This window comes from Littorina saxatilis, linkage group LG1 (assembly GCF_037325665.1).
Source record: "Littorina saxatilis isolate snail1 linkage group LG1, US_GU_Lsax_2.0, whole genome shotgun sequence".
In the NCBI taxonomy this organism is placed as follows: domain Eukaryota; kingdom Metazoa; phylum Mollusca; class Gastropoda; order Littorinimorpha; family Littorinidae; genus Littorina; species Littorina saxatilis.
The window spans coordinates 24,692,771-24,707,009 of record NC_090245.1 but is presented as its reverse complement, the minus strand read 5'-3'; the positions used below and the strand labels follow the sequence as shown (position 1 = coordinate 24,707,009).

Genomic DNA, 14,239 nt, shown 5'->3' with positions numbered 1-14,239 from the left:
CACGAGTTTAACTGACAAAAACATTGCAAATGGTAATTTTGTACACTTTTTCACTGGATTCACTGGAAACGGAGTTTAAGATTAAGAAATGCACCGTGAGGATCCTTTCAGTTATTCTCTCTTAACTTAATTCAGAAATAGACAGGGAGCTTTCAGTTATTCTCTCTTAACTTAATTTAGAAATAGACAGGGAGCTTTCCGTTATTCTCTCTTAACTTAATTCAGAAACAGACGGGGAGGTTTTCGTTATTCTCTCCCACCAAATGTCCAAACAAATACTGTTCCTGGACAGTTTACCTGATCTCGGTCATGCCTCTAAGGGGGAAGTGATTGTTTGTTGTTGTTGATTTGTTTGTTCTACTTTTTCATTAACAAATGTTCATTTGAACAACAAGGTTTACACTTCAACATCAACTTTGCCTCAACTTAAAACATTTTAAAGTACTTGTTGTGATCTGCATCAAACATTCCAGCTAAATAATATTTAAATAAATGTGATACATGTACATGTATTTAAAAACAAAATTTTTTTTTAATACAAGTTCCATCATATCATATGGGGGGTTAAATTAAGGTCAGTTATGTTTTAGAGACGAGCTGCCAAGAAAATATGTTCAATTTACTGTTATATGAAAGGAAAACTGCACCAAGTTTTAGTCTTTTTGCACTCATTGTCGTGTAATAGATTTTTTTGTGTGTGAAAGGATTGGGCATGATCACAAAATGACATGTGCTTTCATGTCAAAAGCAGTGTTTTTTCTTTCAAAATCTTGCATCATTCAGTGCTCAATAGGACAAATGGCTATTGTACCTTTAAAACTTGAATCTGTTTACTTTCAAAGTAAAACTGCTGTAATTTACCGTTTTTCAAATTAGTGCATGCAAAACTTATATTTGTAATAATTTATTAAGGAAAGGAGTTGTTAAATAAGTTATTTTGTTGGCTCGGTGGTTGCAGGTGTAAAGCTATCTGCTGTCCATAGGCCGTAAATAAACTGCCACTTTCTAAGATGACTAGATTTTCATATTTTTGTAATGACGTGATCTTTGCAAATAACAAAAGAAAAAAATACAGTATGAATCAATACCGCTGTGTTACTGTTTAATGGATTTTATGTATGTGTGTGTGTGTGTGTGTGTGTCCCCCCTCTCTCTCTCATCCTTTTTTGGACATTTTTGCACACACTAAAGCAGATGGATCTGTTTGGTATTTTACTTTTTCAAAAACAATAACAAAAAGCACAATCAGAAAGCTGCCCAAGGACCACCAAATCACTTTAGGCAAAACAAACCATGAAGATAATACTGTGCTTCACATGATTAATACACTCTGCATCCAAAGAGTCATTTCAAAACTAAACTGATTCATCCACTCGCTTGCTGAGCTGAGAAAACAACAATCAGCAAATCTTGTATACGCTGACAACAAAAGAGACCATCAGCCTTCTACCCAGGAAGCATCAAGGACAAAAATCCAATGTTCTGAAGAGAGCGATACAGGTAATAACAACAACAACGAACAAACTGCTACATGTACACAGAAAACTGTCCTAACCAAAAGTTCTGAACCACATCGGAGACACAGATAATGAGAAATAGACACTGAAATAATTATACACAAACCTGAACACATCTGTTTGCACTTTATGCTCAGTGCAATACAAACAGCTCATTTTTTTGATGTAAAAAAAAAAAAGAATAGACAAGAAGAAAAGAAAAATAAGGAAAGAACAGTTTAGAAATCACAAAAAACGGAGAGTTCACATATGTGGAGGAATGGACGTGTGCTTCACCAAATTCAAATCAAATATGACTACATACTGAGCAAATGAACTGTTCAGCAATTACAGTTTTCAATTCAGAGTAATCTGATGAGCAATAATTACAGTGTTCCCTGAGCAGATAAAAATGGAGCTTTTGTCACCCGCAAATTTATAACAGTTAAGTTTATCTGGAAGGAAAGATATCTTTAAACTAGAAAAGAACATATATGTTATAGGTATGTGTGGTCACACCATCACAGACCCAATCTTTCAAATGACAGAAACCATCATGTATTCTTGGCACAGACCAGAATCTTGCAAACAGAAAACAATATGTACATTTGGTCACACTAAACGTTGGTCAGTATGTATGCCCCGTCACAAGAACAAGGCCAGAATCTTTCAAACGAAAAAAACCCATACAGGCATGGGAATTGAAAAAAGTAAAAAAGGCTGAAAATTTGTAAGTAATGGCAAAGTTGACGGTGCGAAGCGCCTAGCCCTGCTAGGGGGGTTCAGGGGCATGCCCCCCCGGAATTTTTTTTCTCCAAAGAACCCAAATGGTGCAATTTGGTGTCATCTAAGCTCCAAGTTTGCCATTAAATTCAGTTTTTAGAACCATTTTTGCCTCCCCCATATATTTTTTCGGCGAACACTTTTGCGTTTTCGGCGGAACAAAAAATTTTTTTTGTGGAAATTTGCTTTTTGGCGGACAATTCCCAAGCCTGCCCATAATGTGCACCTGGTTCTATCATCACAGTGTAGAATTTTACAAACAAGAGAAAATGCCATCTGAATACTGACAAGTACATTTATTACAACAGAAATAAAGATGCATGCTTGCTTAGATGATCACAGGTAAGGATCTTTGAAATTACAGAAACCATCATTGATGCTTTTTCGTGTGACCAGAGGCCAGAAAAAAAAAACCAGAAAATAATCATATGTACACCAGGTCACACAAAAACAATCGGCAGCCAGAATCTTTGAAGCTGTAAAGGTCATATTGTACTTTCTTGAGCAACACAACAACCAGAGGCGATCAATTTTTATCCAGACCAAACAGGTCGAAGTAACTCAGTTCAAGGCTCTAAAAAAAACACATGAAAAATCATAGAAATCATCATTGATGCCTTGTAGTACCAGAGGTCAGAATGGTGCAAACAAAATATAACATTGTATAGTCCAGAAAAAACCCATTGAAATCCGTCCTGTGCAAATACTGTGAACCAACTTTAGACAGACAGACACAGAGTCTCAGGCACTCGTCGTTCTGTCACACAAGAACAGGTTCACTCTCTCTGGTTATCCACTGAACCAGTTCTATCCAATTCTTCGATGCAAATGTCCACTAGGAATATAACAGTAGACAACCTTGTTACTCCGTCTGATGGGCTGACCTGTTCTCAATTCTAACTTCTGTGAAGAATTTTCATTCATGAGAAGCAGGTGGAAGTTTCTGGGAAAAAACCCTGATCAAGACCTGAACTCAACAAAGTATCAGTATAACCTGAGTGAAACATAACTGTAATTTACTGCGCTAGGCATCAAAAGACATTGCAGAGGCACCTTCTTCCAGATCAAGTTCATCTTCCAGATCAATGAGTGAGATGTTCTGCGAAATCTCAAACATGCAGCAGTCGTCGTCACCCATGTACACCACGCTATTATCCTCATGATCGTACAAGTAGATTCCTGTGTCCTCATCATCTGAATCGCTGACCAGGATGTAGCTGTTGTCCAGCAACTCCCTCTTGATGGCCAGCTGCTTGTCGCCCTCCACCCCATCCCCTCCACTTTCGTCGATCGTGGAACTTCTTGGGAGAAAGCTCTCTCGTCGTTTGATTTGATCCAGAGGAATAAGCCCTGGGGAGCAACTTTTGCGACTCTTGATTTTCCCTAACGGAATCAAGCCACTTTCTGTCTGTTGGTGGTCAGGCAGAATCATGTTGCTTTCTCTGCGCTTGATTTGCTCAGGTGGAATCATGACAGTTTCGCTATGCTCAGCTAGTTCAGGAGGAATCATGCTGCTCTCTCTGCGCTTTATCTTGTGAGGCAAAATCGAAGGAGCAAACTGGCTATAACGCTCTGCTTCTGGGCTGGAGTCGCTGGAGTGTTCAGCAGCCTGGCTTGGCACTGGTGAACTTGATCCTGTCTCATGGCTTTCCTGTGGGCTTGGTTCAGGCAGCTCTGAGACCATCAATCTTCTGTCACACATTGGTTCCTTGGTGCTGGACATTTCCTGACTAGGCGTTTGAATTGCAGAGTAGAAGGCGTTGAGCTCTGGCATCATGTTGCCTACATCAGAGAGCGGCGTCCTTGCCACATCTTGGCTACCCTCGTCTTCTTTAAGAGCTGGCGGTGCGCTTATGGTGGCCACTGTTTTGGGGGTGCGGGAGTAAATACGTGGCCTGTAGTACAGAACAACCTCTTCTAAAACTTGTGGGGTTGGACAGAAGCGCTGCGCGTGGCGAAATTGACCAGTCTGCACCAAGGAAAAGGTTGGCCGCCCCTCTCTGGCCACAAGGCTGCCTGCAACACGGCCAGGGAGTTGTAAACAGTGAGAAAATAGTCCTGCAGTCACCATGGTGTCTTTCAAACAAAACTGCCCACTAACATCAAGAACTAAATGTACTACAATGGTACCTGTGAAAGGACAACCTTGGGACCAATTAAAAGATTCCCCATATTGCAGGTGGCTTTTAACGACAGGTATATTTTGGATTAAATAATAGTCAAAGGGACTCCAGAAGGTGTCCTTTCATGGAAGGTGTCTAGTCATCAGAGGGGCCTCACATCGCAGGTACCACTGTACTTAGCGTATTTCTCAAAAGCCTGCTACAGTTCCTGGAGTTTGGTCACGAAGATTTCTTTGAAACAAAACTGCGTACTAACAACAACAACAACTAATAAATGAACTACTTAGCTAAGTTCGCAAAAGCTCTGCAGCAGTTTCTAGACCTCTGCAGTACATGTAGTTGAAAGTGCATCTTTCTGGCAAGGGGCATTCAAACTACCTGTTTAACTGATTTTCTTTCATAGTCAAGGATCACTTGCCAAAAAAAGTGTGCAAACTGGTAACTCATTCACTCAATGAAAAAAGCTTCTCAAAACTTTGCTTCTGCTAAAATACACCCATAAAAACAAACAAAAACCCAGCAATTTTAATACCCACCCACTGCATGTTCCATGGACCGTTGCACGTCCTTCTTGGTGAAATGCGGTAGAACTCTGGAAGGGCCCCCAGACCCCCTAGGAGCACTTTGTGCATACACTGGCAGGTAACTGTCCCCTGTGCACTGGGCATGTTTGACCACCACCCGGATAGTGCCAGCATGGTCCGCCAAAGGGTTCGTCTTTACCTGGTCTTCCGTCATTCTCGGCAGGGTGAAGAGCAGCTCACGTATCTCATTTCCTACTTTGACCCCGTCGCAAGTGCTGAAACAGTAGGCCAAAGTTTTATCACATGTGTTGAAACAGTGAAACAATGTTCTATCGATTTGCTGAAACTGTAGGACAACGTTCCATAACAAATTGTGCTGAATCAGTGAAACAATGTTCTATCGATTTGCTGAAACTGTAGGACAACGTTCCATAACAAATTGTGCTGAAGTAGTGACACAATTTTTCTTCACGTGTACTGAAAAGTTCCATCACATGTGCTCAACCAGTAACGCAATATTCTATTGCATGTGCCGAAACAAGAACACAAAGTTCCATTCAAAGTTGTGCTGAAACAACAACACAAAGTCCCATTGCATGATTGTGTTTAAAAAAAAAAAAAAGGATAAAATCTCAATCACATGTGTTTCAACAGGAGACATAGTTCCACTGCATGGGGTTAATCAGTAAGCTGACAGTTTCATTGCATGTGCTGACACAACTAGAGTCCAGACAAGGCTTTAACTGCCAACCAGGTTTGAAATTATTACAGTTTTGTAGCTTCTTCAAGTTACAAAGAATATCAAACCAAACTGACTTGCAAACTCATTTTTAACTCTCTAGTGCAAATTTCTCAATGTAGAAATAAAGCACACCTGAAAACCCCAGTTACCATGACTATTAATTTTTAGGTAAGTGCAGTTTTCTAAAGAGAAAACTCATTTCTGTAATTTTCCTAACAAAGAATGTGTAAACATTTATTAATGGTTTCATGTATCATTGTACTCAGTAATAATAGGCACACATTTATGTGTACCGTACTGTTGTGACTAAAAGGTGCTTCATTAATGATTATAAACGGTGCAGCCCCCAATTTTAAGGTTAAAATGAGAAAAATACACACAATACGAGCTTCTGGTGGTTTGGCCGCAAGTCACACTCACAGCAAGAAGACAGAGTGGAAATATGTTTGCTCCCCATCTGCAGTGAGACCAAAGCCACTGAAGTGTAGCAGCTGGATGGCGTTGTGGTCTCGGGTCAATGACCCATACTTTTCAGATAAGACCACCTGCTTGCCTTAGTTTACAGACACTGACCTTCTGATGCCGGGTCAAGGACTGACTTTTCAACTATGAGACCAACGACTTTGATGTCTGAGCGTAAGACGAAACTTTGCCAGGGTCATAGTAGCAGAAACATGACTAAAAAAGGGAGTGTTATGTTTCTTTGTAGAGTGATGTGGGTACATGTGTGCTCTTTAGCCATGCACAAGGCGATAACGGTCAATAAAGCGCAGGGTTAAAATTGAGGAAACAAGTTGCGCCTTATATTCCCGAAAGCATGGTATGTTTATGTAGACAGACAGAAGCTTCTTACAGTTTGTTCTTTAGAGGCCGTGAAGAGATGACCTGGCCATCCAAGTACACCGTTATCCATGGGACTTCCTTGGCCAGACACACTAGTTCAAGCTTGAAAGGCAAAACTGGATATTTCTGAAAAAAAACATGCCAAGCAGAAAGTGTCATGACAACTGAGTGAGCTCATATAGCTGAGAAAAGGGTTACAATATCATTGTCATCACATTTTGAGTGAATCTTTTAAGTTAAAGCAGAAAGAAATTACAATGCACTTCATCAGCTCTTAATAAAAATATGGTCATATAATTTGGACAAAATAAAACTGCCCTGTCATTTCAAGTGTGATCATGGTCGTTAGTGTTGTGGTAAGTGCATTGCACTGCTGCGTCTCACCCCTTGGTTTAATTGTTTTCAGACGTTCAGAAATTATCATTAATTTTCTCTGACATTATCATACATGTGCTTACAAAACAGTGCCTGTTCACCTTTGTGAGCACAATTAACAGACACAAAGAATCAGTACATATATATATATAAGATCACACACTCGTGCGCTTACTACCTAATCAACAGGGAAGAGTTTGACAGGCAAGCTAGGCTGACAGTGACTGTAATGCAACACAACACAAACTCTCGAAGGCGGCACATGACTGTCCATGATAAAAACAGTATAGTTACACAAACAAACTATAGAAAACCAAAATAACTTGATGGTAGGAAAAGTGCATGGTACACCTCACGGCTCACGTTTAGTGTACTGTGTAATCTTTTCTAAACCGACTACAGGTAAAAATAACTAAAATTTATGTGAATGATGATTTTTCCCCCTTAGTGTGTGTGTGTGTGTTCATGTGTGGGTGAATCAGTGTATGTGTGCCTGTAATACATGTATACCTGTCCATCTTCCTCTACTGTGTAAGAAGATGGCCCGTTCAGGTCAACTTCGCTGTAGACTCGGTCTTTTATTCGGTATTCTGGTAGCTTTTGTTGGCCAACATACACACCAACGGATATGAACTGGCCAACAGGCATTATGAACTTGCTTCCTGAAAATGAAATTTGAACAATGCAAATGTAACAAGGGGAAGGAAAACTCGAACATCAGCATATATGATGAAACGCAGCCAGAAGATAAACAAGTCGCGTAAGGCGAAAATACAACATTTAATCAAGCTCAGTCGAACTCACAGAATGAAACTGAACGCATTGCATTTTTTCCGCAAGACCGTACACTCGTAGCATCGTCTGTCCACCGCTTTCAGAGCTTGTTTTTTATCCGAATATAACATATTTATATGTTTTTGGAATCAGAAAATGATGAAGAATATGATAAACGTAATTTTGGATCGTTTTATAAAAAAATAATTTTAATTACAATTTTCTGATTTTTAATGACCAAAGTCATTAATTAATTTTTAAGCCTCCAAGCTGAAATGCAATACCAAAGTCCGGCCTTCGTCAAAGATTGCTTTGCCAAAATTTCAATCAATTTGATTGAAAAATGAGGGTGTGACAGTGCCGCCTCAACTTTTACAAAATGCCGGATATGACATCATCAAAGTCATTTATCGAAAAAAAGAAAAACACCTCTGGGGATATCATACCCAGGAACTCTCATGAAAAATTTCATAAAGATCGGTCCAGTAGTTTACTCTGAATCGCTCTACACACACACACACACACACATACACAACGACCCTCGTCTCGATTCCCCCCTCTATGTTAAAACATTTAGTCAAAACTTGACTAAATGTAAAAATGTGGTCACTGGTTCAAGATGGCACAGTGCATAAAAAACGCTCGCGCTGGACCCGAGTACTCTTCAGACTGGCTCGCTCCCCCAGTATGAACGTTTTTGTCTTGTGCACGTTTAAGACCAAGTGATTGATCTGTGTGAATTACAGGCATTCCCTTTGCTATATAAATACATTGCATGCGAGCTGAGGATGTGCGTGGTGACTGGCCTTTCTCTATTTGATCACAGTGAAAATGCACACACACATTCACACTCTCTCTCCCTCACTCCCTCTCTCTCTCCCTCTCTCTCTCCCTCTCTCTCTTTCTTACACACACACACACACACACATACACACACACACACACGAGTACAGACTCATGCACGCGCACACACACACACACACACACACAAACACACACACACACACAAACAAACAGTAACACTAACACATGTGCACAAAATGAACACACACCGCGCGAGAGAAAAAGACGTCAAAGACTTTTGACCGTGACGTAATCTTTTTATGACGCTATATTTCTCGTCAATGTGTGACGAGTTCGGCTGTTCTATCAAGACTGCCTGGCTGGCTGTGGCTCCGCGAATTCCTCCCACCGCCAAGTCAGTTTTTTGTGGTTTATTTCCCATTTGAGACAATGACAAAAGGTGACGTTTTCATGTCAGTATGTCCCAAATGACATCACCAGTACATTTTTCATTCTATCTAATCTGTTTTCGTTCTATTTTTTCTAATAACATGCGTTAACAATTGATTGCCAACTGGAATGGAAGAGCACACAAAGTTTAACTTGATATGTAGTTTCTCTAGAGGGAAAAACATCTTCCACTTTCATGTCAGTGTGTCCCATGCAACATACATTTGCCAAACAGCTATGTGTAAGTAGATTATTTGTTAGTGGTATAGAAAATACTGATCAACAATCAAAGTCAGTTTTCACATTCATGTTCTACCTATTTCTTATTTGTTTATTCTTTTGGCAATGGTGAAATGTCAGCAATCGTGTACGTGTCATTCGGGACAGTAGACATGACACCTGACCTTTTGTCACTGTCTCATTTAGGTCCCAGGTAACATTATGAAGTTTTAATACGATCAATCGGACCTATTAGTATTATCAAGTTAGTGTACATATCAAGTTTTGAACGAACTGCGCCCAGTAGTTTCCCAGCAATAAGCTGTTAAGTGGAGAAAGACATACAGACACACAGACACACAATTAAAGTCTGCTGAGCCCTTGTACTAGGGTACTCGGGGATAAATGGACAGTTCTAGAGCAGTACCGGACTGACTGCAGCTAAGATGATAGGGCGATAAAAGTAGTGCGCTGACCACACGCTGAAAACTCAACTTACAAAATAAGTTGCTTAGAAAAACTTGACTACAGAATACCTTTTAAACAATTCCCTAATTCAAAATGCAATTTGCCTACACAAAGAGTCTACAAGATTATGTTGCAAATGGTCATCTTAAAATCCCTACACCGATTCAAAAGTCAGCTATGCATCGCTCGCTGAACCTAGTTAATTAGTCTCTTAAGCCGGTTTTGTACCACAACCGTCAGCAACAGCTGTCTCGCTTGCAATCACCAGCTACAATCACTTCAGACTTTACTCTACAGCAATGTTTGATGACCATCCAGCAATGCATCTATCTCGGAACAGGCTGGCCGTGTGTTGTAGAAAATGAAAAATGTCATGAACATTCAAACTTGCGCAGGACACATACCAGACGCAGACACTGTTAAAGCATATTTTGCCTGTTACGAACAACAACCATACTTTAGCCGACACGCATGAACTTTCAGCTAAAATAAGGCTTTCACACTCACAGATAAATCAGACTTTCAAATAACGTTCAAATAACCAGCGCTCATGTCAAGGAAGTTGTATGCGTTATTTCCCTTGGACATTTTGCTCCCAAGAGTTACGTTTCCTTGAACTACACACGACCACACGTGTGTGTTGTATTTGTGTGTGTTTTCACATGTTTTCCGAGATCTGTGTGTGTGAAATTTGACTATATTTGTCGCAAAAACCAGTGCAGTAACTTTGGCGCAATGTTGACGTCTAAAGTATTCATCAAGAAGACGAAGCGGGGAAGTGTGATGAAGATAGTGAGGGAACACTACCTCAGAGATGATATTACTTGCGGTTCTCGTGTGTGTGGACTGTGCGAGCATCCTAAAAAACAACAGAAGCCGCCTCTGGAAGAAAATCCCAACAACCGCAGCAGTCTTTGCAAAAGACAACATTACCTCTTGCCCGATACCAACGTCGTGTTGCACCAGGTAATATACCGATACAGTTGTGACAGTTGGTTGTCGGAGAAATCAGTCTAGAAAAGTTTCTTTACAAATTACATTGTACAGGTAAAGAAATACAATCCATGGGACGTTTACAGCTGGGCTCCCCAAACTGTGCGTCCCGGCGTCTTATACGCTCTAGAAACCGAAACCGCATACTACAAATTCATGGAGGGGGTTCAGTCACGCACTCGATGGATGCAATTAATATGGCCTAATGGACAGGACACCGGCTTCCTAGTCCTATGCAGAAGCTAGGTTGACTGTTCAAATCCCAGTCAGTCGCGCCTGGTGGGTTGATGGTGAAGACTTATATATGTATAGCTCTGCTAGTGCCCAGTGATCGCGCTAGGTATTTTTCAAACCGGTATGACGTCATGAGCTGGCTACAAGGCTCTCACGAAAATCGGTAAGCTTGCCAAGGCAACCAGTAAAAGACAAACAATGACTTACAATACATTAAATCAATGTTTATCAATGTCAGTGATATGCGGACGTTTTTTCTCTCCCCCCCCCCCCCCCCCCCCCCTCAAAGCAACTGTCGCACAACTTGACAGTGACACATCAGCAGCCGCTGTGAGAGAGAGAGAGAGAGAGAGAGAGAGAGAGAGAGAGAGAGAGAGAGAGTTCCGAAATAAAATAGGAAAGCAAATAGTAATCACGCAACTGGAAGACTTACTCACTAGTTACTTACTGTTACAGTTTCACTTTCGCCTCACAATAATCAACTGTATGTAGACAAAGATCTAAGCTGGTGTGAGTACGTGATTTCCCGGTATGATGCTATGTCGGCTCTAGTTAGACGCCGTCCCTTATTGTCTTTCAGTTTGTCATAAACTGAAAGATTTTACGATGGACCGGGAACCGAAAGAAATGGCGCGAAAAGTATGATGTCTGATGTCTGTGTGTGTAGATCTTTTTCTCGGCGACAAGAAAGATTTCTCCGCTCCCTGATCACCTACATTGCTCAAATAATCTGCTAGCAAATACTTTAGATCTGGCACAATCGTACTGAAAGACATTTCGGAGCTCGCCTCCTTGTTATTTTTGATGTCATGTTTGACACCTTGACATCAAGTGTCATCAATGGAGACATAATCGCAACATTGTAGCGCTGTCACAACAAGCCATCCAAATCTCTCTCTCTCTCTCTCTCTCTCTCTCTCTCTCTCTCTCTCTCTCTCTCTCTCTCTCTCTCTCTCTCCTTTTGTAGTAAAGTTCTGAGTCTGAGTCTCTCTCTCTCTCTCTCTCTCTCTCTCTCTCTCTCTCTCTTTCTCTGTCTCTCTCTCTCTCCCCCTCGTACTGACAATCGATTTTTGTAATTACTACTTTTTTTTTACAGGTCAAACCAAATAACAATCGGTACGTCTGACCGACATCCACTTTTTTTTCCGGTATTGGCGAATCTTAACCGGTAAAATACCGGAAATTACCGGTAAACGCGATCCCTGTAGTGCCTTATTCCCCTTCGTGTGTACACACGCACACACAATACCAAGTACGCAGAGACAAGATCCTGTAATTCATGTCAGAGTTCAGTGGATTGCAGAAACACGAAAATATCCAGCATGCACAAAAAACAAAAACAAAAATCATCAGAGCAATCAACAAGATTTGTCACCATGGCGTCCACAAGGCCGTCGACTTTTCTTGCGATTTTTTCTCTTGCCTACTCGAAATTTTGTTTAAAACGTTAAAAATGCAACTTTTCCACATTCTACTAACTATACACAACTCATGCAGGTACAATGTCTATCTTAAAAAAATACTCAAAAGCAGCTACTTTAGACCACTACCCATGCATGTACTCTCCGTGTTTCACCATTTATCACAAATCGTACATGTATCAATTTTGATCTGCAAGAATTCACAAGTGACTTCTGCTCGGTTAAAAAAAAAAAAAGCTTTAACCTCCCTTTGACCATTTCGTGAGGGAAAAAATTGCCGCCGCACAGGCACATGAAAGCAATATTCTATGCCTGCAAAAAAACAGCTCTGCCATTGGGGGCATATGTTACACTTACAGTAGCTTGGATGTTTTCAGAGATCTGGCCATCACAGCGTGACTCAGTGGTAGTGAAAAAGTTTATCTCTGATGTGCACTTTGTGCCATGTCTGCTTGATAGAATTAGAAGATCCAGTTCTGTGGTATAAGTATAAGTAGCAATGTGTGTTTCACCAACTGAGCTATTCTGTTTAAATGGATTACATAGCTCATTTGGCAAAACACTTGGTTTAAACAATTTTATTCAGCAAAATTACATAGAACAAAGCCGCATACAATCAATTAGTAAATGGAGCACAACAAGCAAAGCTTATAAGCGTGCTCTTAAGTGGCAAAACACTTGTGGTTTCTGATACTGCAATGAATAAATCATGATAGCAGTGAACAGTGACCTCAGATACGTGCATATTTTCATATATATAAAAGCATGTTGAGCAGTCACTGTATAAATTGACATATATATTATATTGAGCTCATTTTTCTCTTTTTGGGGTGCCTATATTGCTTAGCTCAACGAACCAGACGTATTGTATAAGGGTGCATATATCCACAACCTATAAAAACCCTGACTGGGTTATTTGTGAACATCATCTCAGTGGTTTTTTTCCAGATACAGACGACAATAGATCAGTTACTGAGTTAGACCTAGATTTATAATAATTATCTATTGGTCAAAATGTCCGAGATGCAAACAATTGTTGTGTCGAAAGACATCCCGTGTGTCAAAACTATCGGACATTCGACTGACCTAGGGTCAGAACAATGCATCAGATCAAAAAAGTATGTGAATGACCAAAGACAGAGGCCTGGGAACCACACTGTCATCTATTTTATAATTATCCTCAAAAATTGTGTTCTCCATAAAATCTTGTTAATTTGTTTTCCTCTGCAGTTATTACCTCAATGTTTCCTTATTTTCAGATTGATGTGATTGAAGATCCTTCAGTAACTAATGTGATCATTCTACAGACTGTTCTGGACGAGGTAATGTACATATGTATATATATAAATAAAAATATATATTCTGTTAGTGTGTGTGGCAAGGGGATGGGAGTGGTAGCAGCAAGTGTCTTGTCACATGATGTGTAACAGTTATGTTTCCTTGCACTTAAGAAGTTTTGTCTTGAGTAGCTTGGACTTTTTTGTTTTGTGAAAATAGTTTGACTATAATAACCTGTAGTCATGTATCTATTGTGGTCTTACACTATAAAATCTAAAGAATCTTTGACAGAAACCCATAAGAAATCCTCAGTCAGAATTTAGTATATTTTCAGGTTTTGTCTGTGTTTGCACATAAAGGTTACCATATTCTACTCTTACTCTTAGAGTCAATGTGTTTGTTTGTGGAATTTCACAAAGCACATAAGCAAATAACATATATTTGTCTCTTTACATTTAGTCTGAGATGGACTAATGCTTTCAATGTAATTTGAGAGCAGAAGCAGAGGAGCTTATTTGGAATGAAATTTTTTTCACTATTTCACGTGTAACTTTGTTTTTTGACACTCTTTCAGGTGAAGCACAGAAGTATACCAGCCTTCAAGAGAATGAAAGACATGCTTGGCAACCCGGACAAACACTTCTACACTTTCTGCAATGAGTTCAACAAGTCAGTTGAGTTTTGACTGACTCCTGTTACATTTTGGTGCAGGAAAGAATTTAGCATTCTTTCT

General features: G+C 40.1%; 2 protein-coding genes across 2 annotated transcripts in view; one reads left to right on the top strand and one right to left on the bottom strand.

Annotated features, from left to right (window-relative positions):
• Positions 1 to 1,190: 1,190 nt before the first annotated feature.
• LOC138965293 (uncharacterized) lies at positions 1,191 to 10,143 on the bottom strand. The gene is made up of 5 exons (XM_070337424.1): positions 10,088 to 10,143; positions 7,397 to 7,548; positions 6,522 to 6,637; positions 4,939 to 5,201; positions 1,191 to 4,295 (listed from the first exon to the last, which is right to left on the bottom strand). The coding sequence occupies exons 2-5, from the start codon at positions 7,532 to 7,534 to the stop codon at positions 3,304 to 3,306; spliced, it is 1,509 nt and encodes a 502-aa protein (XP_070193525.1). The 5' UTR covers positions 7,535 to 7,548; positions 10,088 to 10,143; the 3' UTR covers positions 1,191 to 3,303.
• Positions 10,144 to 10,219: 76 nt separating this feature from the next.
• Positions 10,220 to 14,239, top strand: part of LOC138965264 (exosome complex exonuclease RRP44-like) — a 33,384-nt gene continuing 29,364 nt past the window's right edge. Inside the window, exons 1-3 of the mRNA XM_070337388.1 lie at positions 10,220 to 10,546; positions 13,488 to 13,550; positions 14,081 to 14,175. Of these exons, the coding sequence (XP_070193489.1) occupies positions 10,316 to 10,546; positions 13,488 to 13,550; positions 14,081 to 14,175 (389 nt within the window). The 5' untranslated portion in view covers positions 10,220 to 10,315. The remainder of the gene's footprint in view (positions 10,547 to 13,487; positions 13,551 to 14,080; positions 14,176 to 14,239) is intronic.

Excerpts from the sequence above, each read along its gene's own strand:
- LOC138965293 (XM_070337424.1), bottom strand. The coding sequence starts at position 7,534 with ATGCCTGTTGGCCAGTTCATATCCGTTGGTGTGTATGTTGGCCAACAA. Across the intron at positions 6,638-7,396 it reads CAGTAGAGGAAGATGGACAG|AAATATCCAGTTTTGCCTTT; the intron begins GTATACATGTAT and ends GTTTTTTTTCAG. Across the intron at positions 5,202-6,521 it reads CGGCCTCTAAAGAACAAACT|CACTTGCGACGGGGTCAAAG; the intron begins GTAAGAAGCTTC and ends CTACTGTTTCAG.